We start from the raw sequence: 16,181 nt of genomic DNA on the forward strand, positions 1-16,181 counted from the left end.
GCTCTAACTATATACTAGGTGGTAAGGCAACCTGATGCTGTGTAGGGCGCCCACTCGAAGAGAGATCCAAAAAGTTATTCATCACATATTTAAGAAAATCTCAATGTAAAGAAAATCTGAGTAATACCATGTGGAAGGAGGTTGCAGCTTGCTCCAGCAGTCCCACCAGCCCCAACTCGCTGAAGTACTTCCCCGCGCAGATACCCTCCTCCTCTGGGGACAGGATGTCATCAGACACCGCTGACTCCTCCAGAACATTAGACGAGATGTGCTACAGCAGGTAAGGGACATAGCAGTCAGGAAAAGACTCAACTGAGGTTTTGAGGTATACTATAATGGACAGGAAAACACACACACTCCTGACCTGGAAGGTGACACAGCCAATGGGCATGTAGCGGCAGTCCTCCAGCATGTTGAGGTACTCTGCCACCAGGGCGGCGCTGTGCACCAGGCAGTGGGCTGCCTCCGCGTGGTTCCCTCTCTCCGAGTGCTTCCCCGCCATGTTCTGCAGCCACGTCAGGCGCAGGTCAGGGGAGTTCTGGTAGCCCTTAGCAATCCTGAGGGGGGGGGGGAGAAAGGAGGTGGGAAGGGAGAAAGACAGAATATCAGGGCGGTACATAGGTAATGCAATCCAAGCCGGGGCAGCAGGTTGCCTAGTGGTTAGAGAGCTGGGCCAGTAACCCGAAAGGTTGCTGGATCAAATCCCAGAGCTGACAAGGTAAAAATCTGTTGTTCTGTCCCTGAGCAAGGCAATTAATCCACTGTTCCCCGGGCGCCGAAGACGTGGATGTCGATTAAGGCAGCCCCTCCGCACCTCTCTGATTCAGAGGGGTTGGGTTAAATGCAGAAGATGCATTTCAGTTGAAGGCATTCAGTTGTACAACTGACTTGGTATCCCCCTTTCCCAATGGATTTCTCTTTACTCAGTTTGTGGATGTGAATGTGTTTGAGAGAAAGCGGTTGTGCCGATGAGACAGCTGTTGTATGTGTAATACCTGTACATGAGATCAATGAGCATCTCAGGGTCCTGCTGGTGCTCCTTCATCTTGACTGTGTCAGTCAGAATCATGTGCAGATTGAAGACCAGATCCTGGACCTGTTCTGGGAACGGGGAGTCCCGTAGCTCCAGGTCCTCCTCTGCGTAGGTCAGGATGGTTTTTAGGGAACGTCGGAGGTGCTCCTCGTTGAAGTTCTGAGATGTCCCCACCAGGGAGGACAGGGACATGGTGACCTGCATCTTCACCCGAGCAAAGTTCTACACCAGAGAGAGGATGAGTCAATACTCAAGACTACAGAAGAGATGTGACCAATACAGATTCCACAACATGTCAGTTGATGGTGTTGAGACTGAACTGGAATCATCTTTACTTCTATTCTTATTGTTGCTGCATTTTGAACAGGTGAACCTGCAAGTAAGCATTTCATTATAACATATACACCACGTGTATCCTGTGCATAGGACAAGTATACTGGATTGGATTTGTATTATTAGCCTGGAAATCCAAACTGAATTCACGCTTCGTTTCACTATTGTTTCACTTCATAACGGTTAAACGGAGTGTGAATGCGGTTTGTCTTTCCAGGCGATGACAAGCTTCTGTATGAGTGAGACTCACGTTGCCGATCTCGAAGTTCTGCCTCATCAGCAGGTAGAGGGAGGCGGAGGCTTGACTCCGGACAGACCCCACACTGCTGCTGCAGTGGCGGAGCAGACGTAGACACAGGTCAGCACACAGCTCTGTGTCCTCCTCAAACAGCATCTCTGGGAACTCACACACACACACACACACACACAACACTTAATCCACACACACACGTAGCTTTGTGTGTGTAACTAACATACGGACACACACACACACAGAAACACACACACCTTGAAGACCAGTCCCCTCTGTGTAGTGAAGCAGTGCTGCAGGAAGAGGGCACTCTGACTCCCTGCCATGCTGTGGAGGAGGACTCTCAACACCCCGCCCAAAACACTCTCCTTCAGCTCTGACACCAGCACCGTCTTCACTATGATCTCCAGCGTGTCCAGGACGACCAGAGAGGCTTCAGTGGCCAGGTTTCCATCCACCACGGACTCCTGCTCTGTCTCCGCTTTAGTTCTGCAACGAAACAGGGTTTACAGTCCCTCAGACACCCACAAATCCGTACAAACTTCACTATACAACGTGCCTACACAAATACTGAACACAGACCGTTGATGATAAGCTCTATCAAGTCGTTGGTCTACCTCGGCATTAATCTGTGCACATGGCGAGGACCTACTTGTTGACTCTGTCTGTGTTCTGTCTCCAGTGAGTGACGTTCTTCCTCCATCTGACGTTCTCATTGCCATACGGACTCCGCTCTGAACAAAAACAAAATATACGGACACTTGTAACAACCACAAAGGAACATTGCATGTAGAAAATCTCAAACTACGGTGGCCCATCCGGTGCTGGTACCTCTGCAGCGACGGACCATCTCCTGTCGGGCTCCGATGGTTCCCAGTATGGCCTCCTCCAGACGAGCCTTCATGTCCTGAGATTTCTTAAACGTCAGGCTGTTGATACGCTCCAGAGCCTTCTTCCCCTGGGACAACCAATCAGAGATGGAGCAGTCAGAACAGCTATAATAGGAGGTATTCAGGTCGGAGAGTCCAACAGGGGTAACAGGTGAAGGACGAGAGGTACAGCGGTCTGATCAGTGAGGGGGGGACAGGAGTGGTGCCTACCTTGTACTCGAAGCAGGACACCGAGAGGTGCAGCAGGTCTAGCAGCCTGTTGATCTGCATCACAGAGAGGTCTGACACCCAGCTCTCCAGCAGAGCAGCGTCTGCGTTCTTCAGAACCCACAGGAAAGACACCAGCAGAGTCCTACTGCACTCTGCCGACAGAGAGCTGCACTGACGACCAGCCTGGGAGAGAGATGAACGCCTACATTAGGGCTAGGAGTTTCTCCTGATCTCACGTTCCAAACTATGTCACGTTCCAAACTATGTCACGTTCCAAACTATGTCACGTTCCAAACTATGTCACGTTCCAAACTATGTGGATGAGAAAGAGTGTCAGAGGAGCTCATGAGCAGTGAGCCATCTACAGGTAGTGAGGGGTCATTCAGTATGGAGGCTGTCATTAGAAGGCATGCTGTACCCCCTCTGGTGTTGTGGATTTGCCCCATGCTGGTACTGTACCTTAGTGTGGAAGTGTACTACAAAGGATCTCAATAACAGAGGGAGGGGGATAATAAGTTCAATCGTTACCAGGGTTACTGGAATTACTAAAAATGCCTGAGATATGAAAGCCTGAGGCAGTAAGCTCCACACAGCAGAGGGGGGCTGATGGTGTCTCATTACTCACCACCGTGGGCATGGTGAAGTTGGGGGCTTTGGCATGCGGCAGCGGGGAGCCAGCGATCGCCATGGCGACAGATTGACTGATGGTTCCGTTGTCTGGGTCCCCGTCGTCTTGCATAGCGGGGGCGTGGCGGCCCCGGGCTTGAGAAGTGTCTGACAAGCACAGGAACAAAACATACTGCTGATTCTATCAACCTAAGTCTTTCAGTACAACCCCAAAAGACTTGCTGGCCGTTTTTGGCACGTGGTCAGCCTGTTGCCGACCCCTGACCTACAGAGTGTCCTTCTCACCTGTGAAGTCATGGAGCTGGGGCAGGGTGTCCATGACGATGGGGATGAGGGGCAGGTAGAGCTGGGCGATGTGGGTTCGCACCTGGGGGTCCGTGTAGCGAGGGTCCGCATCATGACTGCTCATCAGAGAGTGGACTGCACTGATGGCCTTCTTATGCAGGAAAAACACCCTGGGGGAGGCTGAATGAGTCAGTACGTGCCGTGTGTGTCTAGTTGGGTGTGTGTGAGAGAGCTTGTGTGTGTGAAGCCTCCTCACCCCTCCCCATCAGGCTCCAGGATGAGGGATAGTTCAGTCAGTAGCAGGCCAGACAGGAAGTGTTGCTGTCTGAAGGGGACAGAGAGCTCAAACATACTGGCCACACCCTGGTCCTGGTGCATACTGGAGAACGCTGAGCCCTGAGAGAGGGAGGGAGATGGATGGATGGATGGTGGGAGGAGGGAGAGGAAGGACTTTCTAGCAAGAGTATTACTACAGATGTCAGCCGATGACAAAGTTGGCCGTTGGTCAAGATCACTGTGTTGCCTAGTAATGAATGGAGCCTCCAGTCCAGTGGAGTTACCTGGGAGGTGGTGGAGGAGGTGGAGGGGGAGGGCGAGGCGGGAGGGCTGAGGGTGGAGCAGGGTAGGTTGAGGGTGACATAGTGCTCATGGCTGCACAAAATGCGGGTGAAGTCCATTCTCAGAGCAGTCAGAGAGCTGGGGTTCTGGGCTGTGTGGAACTTGTTGGCAATCTGACACACACACAGACAGAGAGAGAGAGAGAGAGAGACATATGGTTCAGGTATGTGTAAGACAACGTATTCAGGGACTGGTTGCAGTAAAAGCAAATGATGTCATTTGTGATGACTCCGTTGATGACTGACAGTGGGTGTAAATACTGGCTTTAGTGGCAGAATAGTGACACTGTCTGTATGCATGTTCGTACGTGCCTGTCTGTAGTACAACCAGACACTCAGTGTCTGAGAGTGGGTGAGTGGGTGTCTGTGTTTATCGTTGGAGCAGATGACAGGACCTGTGTGTGTGTGTGTACCTGTTTGTAGTAGGAGCGGATGAGGTTGAAGACAAAGCCACGGTCCATGAGAGACAGCAGGTCATTCAGGAAGAAGGCCAGACTGCTGTTCAACCTCTCCACAAGCTCCACATCCTGAGAGAGAGACAGGGAGGGAGAGAAAGGGAGGGAGCGAGAACAAAAGGGAGCGTGAGAGAGAGAGGAGGGAGAGAAAGTCAGTGATTAGAGAATATGGGAAGGGTTAAGAGGACATAGAAGGTACACTATGTATTCCCTAAAAAAGGGAAACGTGACTCCTATGTTCTGCAATTCCGTTCTAATGGCCCTTGGGTTGTGGCCACTGTACCTTGTGGTATCGCCCTGCTACATCAGCACTGATAGCACCCACTAGAGCAGCGATGTCATCCACAAAGCGGTCTGGGAAGCGCTGGCGTCTGGGAAGGTCTATCCGGGAGGACAGGAACAGGTGGTGGGACATACTCTTCGTCTGGGAGAGGAGGAGAGGGAGGGAGAAAAAGAGGGATCACGGATTGTATCTAATTCTTCAAATGAACACTGGCTATGTAAAACATCATATTCCTTCACGCTTTTCTCTAAATGAGGAATTTGACCAACTGTTTCTTGATTTACGGAAATCCATAAACGGCCTGTGTGATGAGGACGAGTGAGTAAGATCAAGATCTCATGAACGATGCCATACAGACGCAACCGTCATCATCATCATCCGCATCATTCAGACACGTACCATGAGTTGGAAGAAGAACCAGGCCTGTTGCAGTGCTGCCTCCCTCACTGTGCTGGTGCTCACCACCCACTGCAGAGCCAGCTCCTCATGGAGCAGCTACACCAGGAAGTAAACAGGCACAGGGTCAGAGAGAAACACTCTGAGTGCAGTACACCACCGTTAGCAACACAGAGGCTAACGCAGGAAAAGCTAGCTAAAATACCCAGGTAAAAATGTGAAAATACTGAGCTAACACTAGTACCATATAATCTCTCATAAAAAGGTCGGGCTGTCTGTCTGCTAACAAACACACAGTGAGAAAAGCTACTACTGTGCTAACAACAGGATTATTGTAGAACACTAGCGTGATGAATCCTGTAGGTAGCATTAGAGGAACATGAGACTCTAGACAGGTCTTATAAATGTAGGCTTATTCTAGGAGATCCCAGATAACAAACTTCACTCATACATGGCTTTGATGACTGTGTCAAGATTCAAAAGATAATGCATTAAACACTTACTTATCTCTCTCACACACACACACACACACACACAGTATGAACTGATAAGCATCTGTGTGTGTGTTACACATACTGACAAAGACAGAATGGATGAGGATGAACAAGGGTGTTAATATAGTGTTTTAGACAGTGTATGACAACGGTACCTTCTTGGCAATCTGTCTTGTTGGAGCTGAACAGAAGGTGGCGCTGTCCACAAAGGCAGACATGCGATTGCAGCCACGATCACTTGCCTGACAGAGTAGTGGAGCGATGGAAACACAGTGATGAAGACAAAGAGCAGGAGTGAGCAAGGTGGAAAAAGATGAATGAAAAATACAAGAAACGTGATGGATGGCTGGAGGACTTCCTGGACTCAAATGACTAGCTTGGATAGAACTGACATTAGTGCCAGTGACGTTCAGATGTTCCATGCGGTTGATAGGATGAAGTGTGATCCTAGTGAAAAGCAGAATTGTGAATAACGAGGCTGAGTCGAGCTAAGCCAAGGAGGGGATAAGGAACAGACCAATGACAAGACAGCTGACAAAACGGAGCGTAGACAAACACAGCGCAGCAGCCACATAGGAGTGGAGGAGGGAAGGGGAGCGAGGAGGGTGTTGTTGGGTACGGGGTGAATATGGGGTTTGTTCCGGAGGCCAAAACGTTACAGAATGTTCAGATAGAAATGTATCGGGTAGAACAGACGTCATTGACTCGTGTAGAATAGGGAATCACGTCCGCTCTGGTCATTATATTTCTCTCTGCAACGTTCTGAACAATTCTCGTTACTGAATGAACCGGCACCCATGGTGGAGGGGTAGGTAGGTAGGTAGTTGAAGGTAGGGAAGGAGGGTTGTTGGCACCTGCTTTAGCTCACAGGTGAAGTTGGGGTTCCGGCGTAGCACAGCTCTGGAGCCCCCGGGGGCATAAGCAGAGTTTACCCAGGAGTGGGAGCGGTCTATCCCCTGAACACCATATCACATCAGCCACCACACCGACACACAGGCAGCCACAGGCCATGGGGGAGAGAGGGAGCGAAGGAAGGTTAGGGAGGGTGGGAGGATCAGGGAGGGGTGGAGACAAGGGTCAAATTAGAGGGAGGAGAAGGAAGGAAGAGAGAGAGGGGAATAGCGAGGGGAATAGCGAGGGATAGAACACAGAGGGACAGACATACATAGGCACACCACAAGATTGCATAATTGACCACAGATGTGGAACCAACCAACCATTGGCACAGACAGACAGGAATCACAGACATGCACATCAAGATACGACACTGGAGCGTCACTACAGGAGGACGAGGAGAGTCTGATTGTATGTTTATTCACAGGAAACACGTTGGACAGACATTCAGCGTACATTTAAACAGCCAGAATGCCATTTAACCCCAACTTGAAAAAGTGTCTATGTTTAGACTGGAAGAGGCAGCAACACTATCATAAGCACACAGATAACATATTCAGGAGTTCGTCACATAGTGCCTTTACTTCCCCAACTAGAGGAGAAAGAGAACAGGTTGTATTTACAGTACAGAACAGGTTGTATTTACAGTGCCTAGACAGGACCGGTTGTATTTACAGTACCTAGACAGGACAGAACAGGTTGTATTTACAGTGCCTAGACAGGACAGAACAGGTTGTATTTACAGTGCCTAGACAGGACAGAACAGGTTGTATTTACAGTGCCTAGACAGGACAGAACATGTTGTATTTACAGTACCTAGACAGGACAGGTTGTATTTACAGTGCCTAGACAGGACAGAACAGGTTGTATTTACAGTACCTAGACAGCACAGAACAGGTTGTATTTACAGTACCTAGACAGGACAGAACAGAGGACAGAACAGGATGTATTTACAGTACAGCACAGGTTGTAATTACAGTACCTAGACAGGAAAGAGGCAATGTCTAAGATAGCTGTATTACCGGAGAGAAGCCAATGAAAGAACTCAATTCAATACCATTTGATTTGTATTGGAGGTAGAACTGACCTTGCTGGAGATGATCCTCTGCACTTCCTCGTCAGGTGACGTGGGGGTGCTGGCCAGGTCAGGGTTGGAGTTACTGATGCTCTTGGAGCGGGCCAGGTGCAGGGTGCTGGGGCGGGCCGTTGCCCTGGACAACGTGGCGTACTGGATGGGCAGCTCGTAGGCCGGGGTGGCCCCGTCTGGGTCAGGAGGAAGAGGAGGACACTGATACCAAAAGACACACTTATGCTCATTTTAGTAGTTGAGTGAGAATTCTCCAACCACAAGGTTAAATGAATCACACCCAAGCACATCAGGGACATGGATAGATGAAAATACTCTTCCTTGAAAGCATTGGGACTACATCATTACAGCTGGTGTGGAGAAATAGTGAATCTTCAGTGCCTGCTGTTCCATTCCTCACCAGTAGGGGGCATGGCAGGCTCAGCAGTGGGCAGGTGGAAGCAGTAGTGGATGTAGGAGGCCAGCAGGTTGTTCCTGCCATGCTGGTCCTGGTTCCCCTCCAGGTTCTTATGGATCTGGTTGACCAGCAGGGACATGGCCTCGAACGCTGCACGGCCCAGGTTCACTGAGAGATGGGAATGGGGAAAAAGAGGCAGAGATCACACCTGGGTTTGCACTTTTGGGACTGTTCCATTTATTCCATTGTACAAGGCAAGCTCAATCGAGTGTAGACGTAAATTATTTAAAAAATGTATCCTAGATCTGGGAGAACTATTTGACCAGGAGTCTTTCTGCGGGAGAGATGAGGATCTTGAAAGGGCCATGAGGGATGAGTCAATCTAAGATGCCCGCCCTCTGTAAAGTCGCCAAGCCACTCACCGATCTGTCCTGCGATGACGGGCGGGTGGACGATGAGCAGGATGAGTTTGGAGAGCAGCTGGTGGAGGAAGCGGACGCATGTGTCGAGTAGCGCCCCCCGCAGGCCCGTCATGCTGGCCTTCAGCTCACCCTCCACATTGGCCTCACTGATGATACAGTCCTTCAGACGAAACGGGAACGAGTACTCCTCCAGGACGTAACACAGGGTGAAGAACTTATCCAGGTGGGGGTCCTAAGAGACAAAGTCACATTGGGGGGGACGGGGGGTATTCATTTAATTTACAATCCCATTGACTAGAGTATTAGAGAAAGTGAGGTAGAGAGGATGAGAGAGAGGGAGAGAGAGAGGGAGAGGTAGAGAGAGGTAGAGAGAGAGGTAGAGAGGTAGAGAGAGAGGTAGAGAGAGGTAGAGAGAGAGGTAGAGAGGTAGAGAGAGAGGTAGAGAGGTAGAGGTAGAGAGAGAGGTAGAGAGAGGTAGAGAGGTAGAGGTAGAGAGAGAGGTAGAGAGGTAGAGAGAGAGGTAGAGAGAGAGAGGTAGAGAGAGAGAGGTAGAGAGAGAGGTAGAGAGAGAGGTAGAGAGATAGAGAGGTAGAGAGAGAGGTAGAGAGGTAGAGAGTAGAGGTAGAGAGGTAGAGAGAGAGGTAGAGAGGTAGAGAGAGAGGTAGAGAGAGAGGTAGAGAGAGGTAGAGAGAGAGGTAGAGAGGTAGAGAGAGAGGTAGAGAGAGGTAGAGAGAGAGGTAGAGAGAGGTAGAGAGAGAGGTAGAGAGGAGAGAGAGAGGTAGAGAGAGGTAGAGAGAGAGGTAGAGAGGTAGAGAGAGAGGTAGAGAGAGGTAGAGAGAGGTAGAGAGCGAGGTAGAGAGAGGTAGAGAGAGAGGTAGAGAGAGAGGTAGAGAGAGAGGTAGAGAGAGAGGTAGAGAGAGAAGTAGAGAGAGAAGTAGAGAGGTAGAGAGGGAGGTAGAGGTAGAGAGGTAGAGAGAGAGGTAGAGAGAGAGGTAGAGAGAGAGGTAGAGAGAGAGGTAGAGAGAGAGGTAGAGAGAGAGGTAGAGAGAGAGGTAGAGAGAGAGGTAGAGAGAGATAGAGAGAGAGGTAGAGAGAGAGGTAGAGAGGGAGGTAGAGAGGGAGGTAGAGAGGTAGAGAGAGAGGTAGAGAGAGAGAGGTAGAGAGAGAGAGGTAGAGAGGTAGAGAGAGAGGTAGAGAGAGGTAGAGGTAGAGAAAGGTAGAGAGAGGTAGAGAAAGGTAGAGAGAGGTAGAGGTAGAGAGAGGTAGAGAGCGAGGTAGAGAGAGGTAGAGGTAGAGAGAGGTAGAGGTAGAGAAAGGTAGAGGAGAGAGGTAGAGGTAGAGAAAGGTAGAGAGAGAGAGAGGTAGAGGTAGAGAGAGAGGTAGAGGGAGAGGTAGAGGGAGAGGTAGAGGGAGAGAGAGAGTTACCTGAGTGTGAACTGAGGAGGCAGCTGTCACCTCCACATTGAACACCTGCTTGTGATTATCCACCCACTTCATGCCTGGAAGCTGCACCTGCAATACACACACACTACCTACATCAAAACCCAGCCACACACAGACTAAGCATGCAAACTCGTGACTTCATGAGAACTAATCATGCATGTGCTCGCACACTTACGTCAGGGGTGAGGACGGAGTAGCTGGGTGGGGGTTTCTCCACAGAGACCGGCAGACTGAAGGAACCGGTCCGTAGACGGCCATGCTGCATCAGAGGAATCCACTGTGGACACAGACAATTTAATGCACATTATTACATAACACATAAATAAGACACAGCACAGCTAATCACTGATGACACGTTTAGTGTTTCAAAGGCCTAAATATTAGTAGCTTGTAACGGAGGTATGTAATGGGTAGGGAAGCACCCTAAGTTGGGTCCATAGTTTTCCCTGGTCAGGCAAGTGGAAAAACCTCCGGGTCCTAGTGAAGCGTACTCACGGTGTATCCCACGGGCGTTTCCAGGGGCGTGTTCTGTTTGGGCTGACAGCTGATGTGGTAGAAGGTGAACAAGAGGTGGTGGTTGTCTGTCAGGTTGGCTGGAATCTTCATCTTCACCTCCTCATAGAACTCTGGAGACCTGAGGGGGGAGAGAGAGAGAGAGAGATAGGTGAGAGAGGGAAGGGGAGGAGGAAAGAGACAGAATGAGAGGATGAGAGGAGTGTAACAGGAAAGGTGTGGAAGGGAACAGGCTCTTACTTGTCATGGTAGATGACGGGTGAATAAGCCTCAGTAAAGAACTCAGTGCAGCTGGATTTCCCAAAGATCACCTATTATGATGAGAGGAGACAGTTTTTATTGGATCTATGCCCTTGTACAAAACACCCCCCTGCACCACCTTTTGCCCTCAGAGCATTCTTGATTCACAAGGGAAACTGTTGAGCGTGAAAAACCCAGCAGCATTGCAGTTCTTAACACACTCAAACCGGTGCCTGGCACCTACTACTATACTCCGTTCAAAGGCACTTCAATATTTTGTCTTGCCCATTCACCCTCTGAATGGGCACACACACAATCCATGTCTCAATTGTCTCAAGGCCTAAAAATCCTTCTTTAACCTGTCTCCTCCCCTTCATCTACACTGTGGATTTCACAATTGACATCAATAAGGGATCAAAGCTTTCACCTGGTCAGTCTGTCATGGCCTAATGTTTTGTAACTCTGTATGTCCATATAGGAATTTACCAGAATCCTTCTCACAACTGCTATGTAAATAACATGTCATACTAAATGAAATGTAACCTACGGTTCTTTAGCATTACAGTTGGAAGTCTTCCAAATTAGGTCATTTATAATTAGCTGGTTTCTAAACATCATTAATTGAATTTGACTGGGAATATGTCCAATAGTTGTTGAGAAGTCTCCACAGGGCTCCTTCAATGGATTGTGACATTGTTGCCAGGGTCCCAGATTAGATTAGGGTGTGTCCTAAAGGCTCCAATTGGATTAAGAATCCACTGCACTGAGACTAAACAACACCACAGCTTTCCGACAGGAAGTTAATTATGCAGTAAAATCCCTCCTTCAGTTTGTTTTAACAATCAAAAAAGGTTGTCTGTTTCCAAAAACCAGGAACTAGGGTTACCTACACTGGACATTATTGTAGAGTGACCTACTCTTGTGGGGCACATCATTTTTTCACAGCATCAGGCTTTTCTTTTTGAGGGGGACGCCATTGTCCTGAGAGCACTGTGTTACAAATCTGTAGAGGTTTCCTGTTTTGTGATTGGTGGACTGGTGAAGCAGGCCAATCACTCACCGGCATGGCCAGACTGAGATCCTCTCCTGCCATGAACTGCACCTTGACAGCAATGTTCCTGACTGAGCCCTGCCGACTGCTGAAGTTCAGGCTCTGGGGGTAGATATACAGCAGGTTCCTGGAATGGGGAGGAGGAGGACAAGATGAGGGAGAAGAAAGAAATGGCAGTGAATTTGATTTCCATAATACAACCCGGAAGGCATAGAGGGGTCATTACACTCTAGTTTCAGCTCAGCTAACCTACACGCTGCGGCTGTCTGCCAACATATCCTCCCTACTGACTAAGGCACGCACCACAGGCAGCACGCATGGTCAAATCAATTCTATCTGGCATGTGACTCCTTACCACATTTCTGGAACAAAAACAGAATATCTAGCCTAAATTAGAGGGTAGTATTAGGTAATTGCCACAGATTTATAGCAAATCAAAAATAAATCTTAACAAATAGGCCTATAAAGTGAGAAGGATTGGGAGAGAGAAACCATGTGAGACCTAGCAGGGTGTGAGTGACCTTCAACTCCTGTCCAAGTCAAACATGTGAAAGAACTTCCGAGCATACCAGTATATTCCGATCCAAAATGTCATTTACTTATCAAGAACATTGTTAATCCACACACTCAACAACACAGAGCAGTGTGACATTATATTGTCATGGTCTGATGGTCAGCCCAATATAATACAGTGCCCTGTTGCATAAAACATCTTAAGTGATTCTCTTAAGGATTTACCTTAAGGAATAATGTTCCCTTACCTAAGATAATTGTTGAACGGCGTTGCAGAACCCCTCAAACGTTTCCCCATAGGTAAGGGCATACTTAAGGGGTTTTACGGTAGTTTGAAAGCATATACGGAAGAACATTTCTGGTTACCATGGAGACGACCTGATTTACTGACTGAAGGTCTTGTCAAAGAGCATTTATTTTGGGAGATTGCAAAATATAACTTATACATTCAAGACAGAAGAAACAAATAAAACATTTATTGTAGTTACCTTTTTCTCAACTTCTTTCTATTACTTTCTAAAACATCAAGCTAACTTACAGAGTAGGTAGCTAACTAGCCAGCTGGCTTTGTAACCATTGATTGTGCACCTTCCATTGTTTAGCTAAGTAGCTAGCTAGCTGGTTGATGTTTTCCTTCTGCAACCAGGGCAGAGGAAAACATTCACCTTCACAAAAGCTGTTTACATTGATATCCATACTGAATGAAGCACTTAAGGGACCTCATGGGCACCATTAACTTTTTCACTTCATTTACGAGAGAAATTCACATTAAAATGTTTTGTGAATCTGACTTAAAGTTAAACTTGAGATGTTGTATGCAACCAGGCCCTGGTCCATATCTACCAGGACAAACAGAGACTCAGTTGATGTTAATGTAGGTCATGTGTATTTGCCACCTGGAGGCCTGACAGAGTTACTCCAGAGGTTGGGATGAATGCCAAGGTCAGCCTGACTAAGGCCACAGAGCTGATCTCTGATTGGACCACGACTGAGCTAATGTTTCACAGTCATTTTGAACACCCGATATAAAAGAGTCGTGTCATTACTGATATCCGAGGTGAGACGAAAAAGATACTACAGACCTGAGGCACTTAGACATACAGATGAGAAAATGAACCCAGGGAAACTTTATAATGAGAACTGAGGAGTAACAGCCTTAACAAAGCGTTAAGACAAACAGGCATAGGAAGGGGCACTGGGCGATTCTCACTAGATTTGGAGTCGATAGTCTCTCTGAAGAGACAAATAAATAATCTCTCTATATAGCCTCTGTCCTCAGGTCAGGATGAGGGCCACACTACTCTGCCTGCTGTGTATGGCCATGTGTTTAGCAGGGATCCCAGCCAGCCCCGTCCGGAAGGCCCAGAAGACTAACCAGGCTGCCCCCATTGATGACATGAACGTGCTGATGTACGGCGTGCTGCAGTTCAGCGAGACCCTCCACCACGTCTACGAGAGCACAGATGCCAAGTTCGCTCGGATCGAGAGGTCGCTGAGGAGACATGAGGAAAGGCTGGAGAGGCTGGGGCAGGAGGCAGGCCAGGCCGCAGAGAAGGAAAGACAGATGAGACAGGTGCTAGAACAGATACAGGTGAGGAAACGTACTCGTCCTGCTCTGACGAAGGTCTACTGTGAACCAAAACTTACCAATTAAATTACTGAAATGTGCATAGATCTAAGTGTGCAGAGGCTTTTTATTCAGTAGAATTTGTATCTTGCACCTTACCTACTCTGTCAGGTGTACAGTAGATATATATATTTACTGGAGAAAACATACCCAGTCAGACACCTCAAACTAACTCTGACAGTGTCATCAATTGGTAGATGCGTTTTGAGAGGGTTAAGCATCTAAAATGATGATCATTTTGTGGATTTCACTCCACAGAGCGACAGGGCAGAGAGATAACCCTGCTTTGCCAACAATCTGAAATCCCAGTCAGTCAGATAAGCTCTATTCCTCTGGGCTCCAACAGGGAGAGAGAGCAGCTGAACAGACACCATTGGCTATTTGGCTGAATGGGCCAATAACTGCCATGAACCTGAGCACTGAACTATCTGGCTAGCTTTTCAACATAAACACAAAGCCATGTACATATTAGTTTTGTTTACTCAATATAGATCCTAATGTTCTGAGAACAGAGGGAGTGTGAGAATGACATTGGCCAGCCAGTGTATATTGAGGCCAAGCCAGTTTGAGCAGCTGGTCTGAGATCAGTGGGAGGGAGAGGATTTAAAGCCAGATGCTCTTTTCCAAGGGCCAGATGGCTGAGCTGCAGTCAGAGGCTGAGGAGGCCGAGGGCAAGGTGGCCCGGGTGGAGCAGGAAGAGGGAGAGCTTAGGACCAAGGTGATCAACCTGGAGACATTCCTTCAGAACTACCCCCCCAACAGCATTCAAGAATTAAAGGTAAGGTACACTTCTCAATCACACACAGATTATGCCAAACAATCCAATGCCAACACGCTCAATCGGTTCTGTTCCATTCATAAATTAATATGTGCGTGTGTGTTTTCAGGATAGGGCGTTAAAACACTCCAGTGTTCTGGAGGGCCTGCTAACATGGACACAGTTCCAAAAACAGAGCATTGAGAGTCAGAGCCAACAGTTGACCAAGCTACAGAAACTGGTGGGTATAATAGCTGGACATAGTTTGAACAATTCTAAATAGAATCTGCCCATGATTGATGTAGTGATGGATGCTGTGTTTGACTAAGTTTGCTTTGTTTTTTATTTCAGAGTGAAGCCAGGAGATAGCCAGTCCTTTGTCACATCACCTGATGGTTCGACTGAATCTTAACACCAGCTACTGTAGCTACTGAAACTACACTCCATGACTTTTCCCTGGTGCTTAAGTACCCTGTCTACTCATACAAGCATAATTCACACAGAACAAAAACTCCCACCCAATAAACTGAATTACAATAACATTATATATTTATACCACTGTATTATACTTCTGAATACTTTTAATTGTGTTTAACACATGCCCTTTTTTATTGTACGTGTTCTTTATTTTAATTCTAATTCATTCTTACTGCTGTCATTTTGTATATTTTGTGTGCAAATAAAAATCAGAAAAAAAAAATTCTGAGCTGTGGTATGATCTATGACAGTGTATAAATCTACTGACCTGTAGGTGGTGTGAGGCGTGTAGACTGACCTGTAGGTGGTGTGAGGCGTGTAGACTGACCTGTAGGTGGTGTGAGGCGTGTAGACTGACCTGTAGGTGGTGTGAGGGGTGTAGACTGACCTGTAGGTGGTGTGAGGGGTGTAGACTGACCTGTAGGTGGTGTGAGGCGTGTAGACTGACCTGTAGGTGGTGTGAGGCGTGTAGACTGACCTGTAGGTGGTGTGAGGCGTGTAGACTGACCTGTAGGTGGTGTGAGGCGTGTAGACTGACCTGTAGGTGGTGTGAGGCGTGTAGACTGACCTGTAGGTGGTGTGAGGCGTGTAGACTGACCAGTAGGTGGTGTGAGGGGTGTAGACTGACCTGTAGGTGGTGTGTGGCGTGTAGACTGACCTGTAGGTGGTGTGAGGCGTGTAGACTGACCTGTAGGTGGTGTGAGGCGTGTAGACTGACCTGTAGGTGGTGTGAGGCGTGTAGACTGACCTGTAGGTGGTGTGAGGCGTGTAGACTGACCTGTAGGTGGTGTGAGGCGTGTAGACTGACCTGTAGGTGGTGTGAGGCGTGTAGACTGACCTGTAGGTGGTGTGAGGCGTGTAGACTGACCTGTAGGTGGTGTGAGGCG

The 16,181-nt window shown here is 48.2% G+C and overlaps 2 protein-coding genes across 9 annotated transcripts in view; one reads left to right on the forward strand and one right to left on the reverse strand.

Moving 5' to 3' along the window:
• Positions 1–16,181, reverse strand: part of LOC106601059 (dedicator of cytokinesis protein 7) — a 48,855-nt gene that overhangs the window by 15,151 nt on the left and 17,523 nt on the right. For 3 of the 8 annotated variants that reach the window (XM_082973699.1, XM_082973701.1, XM_082973698.1), the window contains exons 14-37: positions 11,930–12,047; positions 10,870–10,940; positions 10,612–10,750; positions 10,292–10,393; positions 10,099–10,185; positions 8,674–8,905; positions 8,255–8,419; positions 7,855–8,030; positions 6,728–6,829; positions 5,383–5,478; positions 4,984–5,124; positions 4,659–4,772; positions 4,189–4,359; positions 3,885–4,024; positions 3,629–3,798; positions 3,342–3,490; positions 2,717–2,899; positions 2,448–2,574; positions 2,269–2,350; positions 1,874–2,105; positions 1,617–1,769; positions 996–1,255; positions 365–557; positions 128–271 (exon numbers count right to left, since the gene is read on the reverse strand). In XM_082973699.1, coding sequence (XP_082829825.1) covers positions 128–271; positions 365–557; positions 996–1,255; positions 1,617–1,769; positions 1,874–2,105; positions 2,269–2,350; positions 2,448–2,574; positions 2,717–2,899; positions 3,342–3,490; positions 3,629–3,798; positions 3,885–4,024; positions 4,189–4,359; positions 4,659–4,772; positions 4,984–5,124; positions 5,383–5,478; positions 6,728–6,829; positions 7,855–8,030; positions 8,255–8,419; positions 8,674–8,905; positions 10,099–10,185; positions 10,292–10,393; positions 10,612–10,750; positions 10,870–10,940; positions 11,930–12,047 — 3,547 coding nt within the window. Of the gene's footprint in view, positions 1–127; positions 272–364; positions 558–995; positions 1,256–1,616; positions 1,770–1,873; positions 2,106–2,268; positions 2,351–2,447; positions 2,575–2,716; positions 2,900–3,341; positions 3,491–3,628; positions 3,799–3,884; positions 4,025–4,188; positions 4,360–4,658; positions 4,773–4,983; positions 5,125–5,382; positions 5,479–6,028; positions 6,116–6,727; positions 6,830–7,854; positions 8,031–8,254; positions 8,420–8,673; positions 8,906–10,098; positions 10,186–10,291; positions 10,394–10,611; positions 10,751–10,869; positions 10,941–11,929; positions 12,048–16,181 lie in introns of all 8 variants that reach the window. The other 5 variants (XM_082973704.1, XM_082973700.1, XM_082973705.1 and 2 more) reach the window with 3 other exon arrangements.
• On the forward strand, positions 13,500–15,514 carry LOC145877595 (uncharacterized). The gene is made up of 4 exons (XM_082973697.1): positions 13,500–14,024; positions 14,689–14,838; positions 14,948–15,058; positions 15,169–15,514. The coding sequence occupies exons 1-4, from the start codon at positions 13,719–13,721 to the stop codon at positions 15,184–15,186; spliced, it is 585 nt and encodes a 194-aa protein (XP_082829823.1). The 5' UTR covers positions 13,500–13,718; the 3' UTR covers positions 15,187–15,514.

The sequence above is a fragment of the Salmo salar genome, chromosome 03 (assembly GCF_965601325.2).
Source record: "Salmo salar chromosome 03, fSalSal1, whole genome shotgun sequence".
In the NCBI taxonomy this organism is placed as follows: Eukaryota; Metazoa; Chordata; class Actinopteri; order Salmoniformes; family Salmonidae; genus Salmo; species Salmo salar.